Source organism: Budorcas taxicolor, chromosome 11, assembly GCF_023091745.1.
Source record: "Budorcas taxicolor isolate Tak-1 chromosome 11, Takin1.1, whole genome shotgun sequence".
NCBI classification, from domain to species: domain Eukaryota; kingdom Metazoa; phylum Chordata; class Mammalia; order Artiodactyla; family Bovidae; genus Budorcas; species Budorcas taxicolor.
In genome coordinates this window covers 69616837-69625811 of record NC_068920.1, presented here as the reverse complement: position 1 = coordinate 69625811, position 8975 = coordinate 69616837, and the positions used below count along the sequence as shown (strand labels likewise).

General features: G+C 48.8%; 1 protein-coding gene across 1 annotated transcript in view; it reads left to right on the top strand.

Moving 5' to 3' along the window:
• Positions 1-5138: 5138 nt before the first annotated feature.
• Positions 5139-8975, top strand: part of HK2 (hexokinase 2) — a 69055-nt gene continuing 65218 nt past the window's right edge. The window contains exon 1 of the mRNA XM_052647663.1: positions 5139-5621. Within this exon, the coding sequence (XP_052503623.1) occupies positions 5559-5621 (63 nt within the window). The 5' untranslated portion in view covers positions 5139-5558. The remainder of the gene's footprint in view (positions 5622-8975) is intronic.

The window sequence follows — 8975 nt, the reverse complement described above, 5'->3', positions numbered from 1 at the left end:
TTTCCATTCTGTAATAATGTTTTTATATCTTTGAACAGTTAATCCTTCAGAGGTAAGAAGTCTTTTGTATTTCTCACAGCACTGAACTGTCCTGAACAAAGCAAGGGTTTGTTTAAAACTTGTTTGCTGATTTATTTCTCTTTGGGTTATGGAATGTAAATTACGTGGATGTGTCATGACTCCTCAACGTTTGTGTGTGTTTGTGTGCGGGGGTGGGATCTGAGGATCAATCAATAATAAATTGCAGGTGTAGAGTCTGGAGCCAGAAAAGTCGAAGATTTAAGTCCTGGCCTGGAGTGAGCAATACTCTTTATTTTGTCATGTATGTGTGGGGGCTTGTACCAATACCCACTCCAACCACCTCCCAGGATTAGGAGCTTTGTGAGATAACAGGCACTTGAAGTACCTTGTTATCTGGTCCACATGAAATGGGACCAAAGAGGGGTGTGGGGAAGAGGCTCTACAATTACCGTGTGGAGAAAGAATCATAGATGACATGACCTACTGGGCAGACAGTGACTGCAGCCATGAAATTAAAGACGCTTGCTCCTTGGAAGAAAAGCTATGACCAACCTAGACAGCATATTAAAAAGCAGAGATATTACTTTGCCAACAAAGGTCTGTCTAGTCAAAGTGATGGTTTTTCCAGTAGTCATGCATGGATGTGAGAGTTGGACTATGAAGAAAGCTGAGTACGGAAGAATTGATGCTTTTGAACTCTGGTGTTGGAGCAGACTCTTGAGAGTCTCTTGGACTGCAAGGAGATCCAACCAGTCCATCCTTAAGGAAATCAGCCCTAATATTCACTGGAAGGAGATGCTGAAGCTGAAACTGCAATAATTTGGCCACCTGATGGGAAGAACTGACTCACTGGAAAAGACCCTGATGCTGGGAAAGATTGAAGGGGACAACAGAGGATGAGTTGGTTGGATGGCATCACCAACTCGATGGATATGAGTTTGAGCAAGCTCCAGGAGTTGGTGATGGACAGGGAAGCCCGGTGTGCTGCAGTCCATGGGGTTGCAAAGAGCTGGACACAACTGAGCAACTGAACTGACTGACTGACTGACTGGGTGTGGTCCCACCTGCCTGAGGCCAAAAGGTTTTGTAACACTGTACTACTGGACAGTATTTCTAGGCAGCAGGCATCCTCCTGTTCATCTCCCACTCCTCACCAAAGCCATCAATACTACCTCAGTCTTCAAAACACCTAACCTTATTGCCTGACTCCGTAACCTACCTTTACCTTGGTTCAGGTCCTCATGCTATCGTACAGCTTTCGTTCTGCCTCTGGTCTCTGACCTCCTTCCCCTGTATCCACATGGAGGGCAATTATTGCTCTAAAAAAGCAAATAAGGTCACATCACGTCTCTAAGAATCTCTGTTGGATGGCTAAACCTATTTATCTGTGGCATTTCTATATCTAAAGAGGGAAACCCAGTTATGAGACTATTGCAGTCTGGTGAGAGATGTTGGGTGTGTGAATTGTTATACAAAATGTGGACAATGGTTATCTCTAAATTTTTTGTATTCATTTGTCAAATATTTATTACATGCCTATCATGTGACAGGCACTGTTCTAGGCCCTGTGGACATGAGGAAACAACACAGGTACAGATCCTGCCTTCTTGTAGTTCACAGTACATAGAATGGTTTGTATTTTATAGGTCACTTTGGCCCCTGAGTGAAGAACTGCTATAGGGCTTGGGTGGAGAGAGGCATGAATGGGAGCAGGGAGCAAGGTAGGAAAACGTTGATATTGGCTCTGGCTGAGTTGTTGGTGGCTTGGCTATGGGTCGGATTGACTGCTCGCTGACAGATTGGCTGTAGATGAAGGTGAGTAGCTAGGAAGGAATCAAGGATGATTTAGGGCGGATGATGATGCAATATGCTGAGACAACTGGGAAAGGAAGAGATTTGAAAAGACAAGTTGAGTTCGGCTTTGGACATGTTAGATGAGAGATGCTAGTCACTTCACTGGGAGATGACAAATGGCAGTTGGAGAAATTCGTCTGGAACTCCGGGAGAGGGCCTCACGGCAGATCTACATTTGTGAGTCATCAGCACGTAAATGATATAATAGTCATGGGGCTGGCAGGGAACACCAGGGAGAGTGACACTAGACCAGAGAAGAGGGTGAAGGACAGCCCTTGAATAGGCCGGCATTTACCAGTAGAGAAAGTGGGGGCTAAGGAACCTGGCGGGAGGTTTGAGGGAAACCAGAAAGGTAAAGCTTCCCTGGCTCAGTAGAGGAAGATGTGTCCAGATGAGGGATTTGGTCAGTTGTGCCCAACATCCCTGAGAGGGGGAGTAAGACAAGGGTATAAAAGAGATAGGACTGGATAACCAAGGACCTACTGTATGGCACAGTATTCCAAATACTCCATATTTTGGAATAACCTATCAAAGAATCTGAAAAATATACATATATATATGGAATTGAATATATACACAATAGTTTTATAGATATGTATGTATATCTATATACATATATATAGGGAGAAGGCAATGGCACCCCACTCCAGTACTCTTACCTGGAAAAGCCCATGGACAGAGGAGCCTGGTAGGCTGCAGTCCATGGAGTCGCTAAGAGTCGCACATGACTGAACGACTTCACTTTCACTTTTCATTTTCATGCATTGGAGAAGGACACGGCAACCCACTCCAGTGTTCTTGCCTGGAGAATCCCAGGGACGGGGGAGCCTGGTGGGCTGCCGTCTATGGGGTCGCACAGAGTCGGACACGACTGAAGTGACTTAGCAGCAGCAGCAGCAGCAGATACATGTACATATAGAGCCACTGTGCTGTACACTGGAAACTAACACGACACTGTAAATCTATTGTGCTGCTGTTGTTTAGTCGCTAAGTCATAGCCAACTCTTTGTGACTCCACGGACTGCAGCCCACCAGGCTCCACTGTCCATGGGATTTCCCAGGCAAGAATACTGGAGAGGGTTGCCATTTCCTTCTCCAGAGGATCTTCCTGACCCAGGGATTGAACCCATGTCTCCTGCACTGGCAGGCAGACTCTTTACCACTGAGCCACCAGGGAAGCCCACAAATCAAATACATGTCAATAAAACATTTTAAATGATAAAAAAAAGAGATAGGAACAGAGGATTTGACAATATGTACGTCATTGTGGTGACGATGACCAAAACAGTTTTGGACCTAAGCCTGACTGGAGTATAGGGAGGGAAGGGTGAGAACGTATAGTTAGTTGGCAAGAGTACATAGCTTCTGAGAAGTTTTGCTGAGAGGCTAGATCATTGATGTTTTTGTTTTTTCTGTATATTTGCATACAGAAATTTGTATATTTGTATATGTTTGTATATTCTTATTTCCCAAGAATGAACATTTTAATACTTCTGTTTTATTATTATTATAGATTGCAGATAGCACTCCCCTGTTTATCAGAGGACAAACTCCTCAGCAGAACACTGCAAACCCTCATCTTCCCTCCTCTGTGATCTTTCCAACCTCAGGCTTGCTGTTCTCCACAATCACTGATCTCCCATAGGCTGTAGTCACTCTTGGTGGCTTCCAGCATGAATCAAAGTCTGGTGCCAGCATATGATCCAGCAGTCCCACTCCTGGGCACATACCCAGACAAAACTGTGGTTCGAAAAGATACATGCACCCCTATTTACAATAGCCCAAATATGGAAACAATTTAAACACCCATCTACAAATGAATGGATAAAGAAGACATGGTATGTGTATATAATGGATTACTCAGCCATAAAAAGAATGAAATAATGCCATTTGCAGTAACATGGATAGACCTAGAGATGATCATACTAAGTGAAATAAGTCAGAAAGAGAAAGGGAGAGAGAGAGAAAAAGATCAATACCATCTAATATCACAAATATCATCTAATATCACTTATATGTGGAAGCTGAAATATGACACAAATGAAACAGAAACAGACTCACAGATAAAAGAATAGACTTGTGGTTGCTAAGCAGGAGGGCAAGGGGAGGGAAGTATTGGGAGTTCAGGATTAGCAGATGCACACTGTTATATATAGTATGGATAAACAATGAAGTCCAACTGTATAACACAGGGAACTATATTCAATATCTTGTGATAAAGCATAATGGAAAAGAATAGGAAAAAAAACAGACATGTATAACAGCATCACTTTGCCATACAGCAGAAATCTACACAACATGGTAAATCAAATATATTTCAATAAAATTTCTAGAAAAAGGAAAAAAACGTTTGATGCTGGACATTAGCTGTGGCTCCTATTTGTCTCTGAATCCCTAAGCCACCCCACTCCACACATGGCCAGGGTCATTTGGTTACACACTTACCACCCACCCAGTTTCACTCACGCATCAGTCCCACAGTTGCAGACAAAAGTTCTTTTCTGCTTTCCACTTCCTGGCTCTTAGAATGGCTGGATGGGGTAACTAATCAGGAAAAGAACAGGGCCTCAAAGTCAGAGGACGTGGGTTCCTTCCTTTATCTGCCACTCACTAACTGTGAGATCTTGGGCAAGTTTCTTAAGGGCTCTGTATCCTCATCTGTAAAACAAGGTCAGTAAAACTCACATCCATTCAATTTTGTGAAGCTTGGCATAAAGTAAAGCAGTAGTTGTGGCGGCTAACTTTGCGTCAGCATTGCGCGGACGCCTGGAGCCACAATAGGTGAGAATTAAGATGCTTCAGAAATGGGACCGGGTAGCAGAGGCCCCTCACATGACCCCGAGATGCCAGACAGTGTCTTTCTCCCCGCCCAGGGCGTGTGCAGGTCCGCTGACCCGTCTTTCCAGTCACCCCACACCCCGGGTCTGTGATCATGCACCCCCCACCCATAGCTGAGCCTGACGCGGCGTTGGCTCATGCGCCTTTCCGCCGCAGCCTCTTGCCACGGACCACACGTCTCATCCTCGGCTCCTGGCCCCGCCCCCAGCCCCAGGCGCGCCCCTTCAGCTGGCCCACTCCGTGTCTGAGCCGCCGCGCCCGCGGGCCGTAAGCTCCGACTGGCTGCGCCGCGGCGGGGGGCGGCCCGTAGGCGCACACACCCTCCCCGCGCAGCCAATGGGCGTGCGCGCGTCACTGACCCGGCGGCCCGCGAGCCGGCAATCCCTCAATAAGCCACATTGTTGCACGAAACTCCAGCACAGGAGTCCCAGCCCGCCGCTAGCACCGCCGTGACACCTAGCCGAGAGGATCCGCGGGCGAACGCAGCCCACGTATGAGCCAGAGAGGTCCGGTCGCCCTAGTGAAGCCGGACTTCGATTCTTTCTCAAGTTGAGCCTTAGGGATCTTGTGGCTGAAGTTAATACTTTGACAGTGGGACATCCCAACACGTCGCCTGGAGTGATTCTTGGTCTTTCAGCAGTTGCGACTACCAAAACCTGTTTTTAGAGACCCGAAACCCTCCAGCCGGGCGCGCCATCGTGTGCTTTCTTTGTGTGACTCCCGGACTCACCAATCCCGGCCGGGCCGCCAAGTCCAGGTACAAAGCGGTCCGATCGCCGCACTCTCCTACCCCGCACGCGCTCCGGCCTCGGTTTCCCAACTCTGTTCCGTCGGGAGTTGGCAGGATGATTGCCTCACATCTGCTCGCCTACTTCTTTACGGAGCTCAACCACGACCAAGTGCAGAAGGTAAGCAAGGGGCGCCTGGCTCGCCTCTGAGAACCTTACTTAGTCCGCGGCTCTCTCTCCGGGGTCCCGGCCGACTAGGAATCTCCTCTTAGACCGTGCGGGGACCCGCTTTCTCCCCATTCTGGGCCGCGGACGCGGAAAATACCAGGACGGCGGGGAAAAGCCCTGGGCTGGAGGAGCCACGTCCGCTAGGCACCGGCAGGCGTGTGCGCGCCTGCGAGGCTCCGGGGCTCGCGCACCGCGCGCCTCTCCCTCTCTGCTATCCCGAGCGCACTCGCGCTCGCGCTTCCCCCCACCCCCCGCCCCTGGAGGGGCGGGCCACCCTGCACGTAGTCTGTGACTGCAGGTTCCACGTGGGAGGAACCCCCCGTTCGCAGCCTGTGTTCCGGCCGGAGCACGTGGGGAGAATCGTGGCGGGGTCGGGGGAGAAGACTCGGCTGCCTGGGCTCCTCCGGCGCTAAAGACGGCATTTCGGGGACCTACGATTCCCTCTAGCGTTCCTCACGGCCTCGTGGGAAAAGACCACACGGGAAGAAGCTGGAAAATGGGCAGAGGAACTTCGCCCGCCGCGCCCCTTTTCCGGAACTGAGGCGCCCGGAACCGAGGCTCGGCTAGGGACATACACCCCCTCCTCCCCTCCTCCCCAGCGTCTGGCCCCGGACCGCCCCGCCTCGAGTATCCCACCCCCGGTCCTGCCTCCAAATGGGGGCCGGACTTTGGATATTACTTTTGATGTTCCCAAAAGTTTCTCCAAGAGGACCAACTCCACAACCCCCTCGTTCCTTTGCCGTCTTCCTGGGGATTTTTGTCTTTCTGGAAACGAGCCTTTTTCAGTTGTAGGCCTCGACCAGTCTGCCCACTTTCTCTCTCAGCAGTGCCCCCAGATCCGAGCTCTTTTTCGGGCCAGATCTTTTACGCCGGGGAGCCTCGCTCTCTGTGCCTCTGGGTATGGAGTGGGGGTGGGGCTAGCCAGGGCCCCAGGCGCTCTCTGGGGGAGAATTGAGTTTCTGAAATGCTCGAGATTGCGGGATTGGCTCCTGCCCTGGGCCTCAGCTAGGATTTGAGACGAAGGGGTGGGCGGGGGTGGAGGGTGTCCAGATCTGTGAGTCAATGACGGAACGTTGCTCAATTACATACTTGAAATTTCTGTCTTAGTGGGAACACATTTTGGGGAAAATGTTTTGACATTATCTTTCTGTGGGACGACCTGCTCATACTCTTTCTGGTTGATCCTGAGAGCGAAGGAGAGGATGGTGGGTTGCCATCACAGTGTTTTCAGAGCCGTGGCAGATGAATTCCAATATAACACGAAGTTTCCCTGCCTCAAACTGGAGTAGGGAGCAGACGGCATCTCGTTTAGTTGAGTACCTGTCTGTCAGAGGCAGGACCTTAGCTTTCGGCTTATTTGCCCAAGAAGTGAGTTAACCCTTGTGGAAGACTGTCATTTCTTGGCAAGTCCTAGAATTCAAAGCTTGCTGTTGTCGTGTCCGACTCTGCAGCTTCAGGATGCCAGGCTCCTCTGTCCTTCACTGTCTCCCAGAGTTTGCTCAAATTCATGTCCATTAAGTTGGTGATGCTGGGGCTTCCCAGGTGGCTCAGTGGTAAAGAATCTGCCTGCCAATGCGGGAGACGCAAAAGATGTGTGATTTCTCTAAATTTAGGTAATTCCACTAAATTACCTGAGTCGGGAAGACCCCCCCCCCCCCCCCCCCCCCCAGGAAATGGTAACCTGCTCCAGTATTCTTACCTGGAAAATTTCATGGACAGAGGAGCCTGGTTGTAACCTCATGGGCTACAGTCCATGGGGTAGCAGAGTTGGACACGACTGAACAACTAAGCATGCACGAATTGGTGATGCTATCTTACCGTCTCATTCTCTGCCACCGCTTTTGCCTTTAGACTTTCCCAGCATCAGGGTCTTGCTGATGCGCTGACTCTGCATCAGGTGGCCAAAGGTGTTGGAGCTTCAGGTTCAGCAGCCCGCCTTTTGATGAATATTCAAGGTTGATTTCCTTTAAGCTGGAGGGTTATTAATTCAGAGGCGGTCTTCTCGTTTGGGTGAAGTATTGCCCCAGGACTTCTAAATTTACTCACTCCTTGTTCAGAGGATGGAATCTAGGTCCACAAATTTACCCTCCCCCAAGCCAGAGGATGAAAGCTAGGACTGGAACCTTTTACTGGCCTGGAATGGGGAGTGGTCATCCCTTTAGTCCCAGGTTGTAAAAAGAATTACCCAAGTTATGTAGAAATGAGTTCTAATCTCTGTTTTGTGGTTTATTAACCACAGGACCCTGAGCAAGTCACTGTGGTTCTTTGGACCGCCAACCTTTTTTTTTTTTTTAAATTTGTAAAACAAGAGTGATAAACGTCAAGTTTCTCCACTTTAGGCTTTAGGAAGTTGTGATGATTAAGCACAACAACGTAAAAAGTTCTTTATTGTGAGATTCTCTGCACTTGCAGCTACCTTTCAGCGAGTGAAGTGCCTCAGGGACGCTTGGGTGTATTTCCTCTAAATTACCAGTGGGGGCAGAATTGAGTCAGGCCTTAACTCAGCAGTTGCGGAAGCTGGAGTTTCAGTTCAGTTCAGTTCAGTTCAGTCTCTCAGTTGTGTCTGACTTCTTTGCGACCCCATGAATCGCAGCACGCCAGGCCTCCGTGTCCATCACCAACTCCCAGAGTTGACCCAAACTCATGTCCATCGAGTCGGTGATGCCATCCAGCCATCTCATCCTCTGTCGTCCCATTTTCCTCCTGCCCCCAATCCCTCCCAGCATCAGGGTCTTTTCCAATGAGTCAACTCTTCTCATGAAGTGGCCCTGAAGTACTCTCCCCTTTCACTTTCATCAAGAGGCTTTTTAGTTCCTCTTCAGTTTCTGCCATAAGGGTGGTGTCATCTGTATATCTAAGGTTATTGATATTTCTCCCAGCAATCTTGATTCCCGCTTGTGCTTCTACCAGCCCAGGGTTTCTCATGATGTACTCTGCGTATAAGTTAAATAAGCAGGGTGACAATATACAGCCTTGACATACTCCTTTCCCTGTTTGGAAACAGTCTGTTCAGTCTCCCGGATTAGGTGAGCAGTAAAAAAAGTTGGAGAAAAGATGAGAGTGAAAATGTTGGCTTAAAACTCAACATTCAGAAAACTAAGATCATGGCATCCAGTCCCATCACTTCATGGCAAATAGATGGGGAAACAATGGAAACAGTGAGAGACTTTATTTTCTTGGGTTCCAAAATCACTGCAGATGGTGACTGCAGCCATCAAATTAAAAGACGCTTGCTCCTTGGAAAAAAAGCTATGACCAACCGAGACAGCATATTAAAAAGCAGAGACATTACTTTGCCAACAAAGA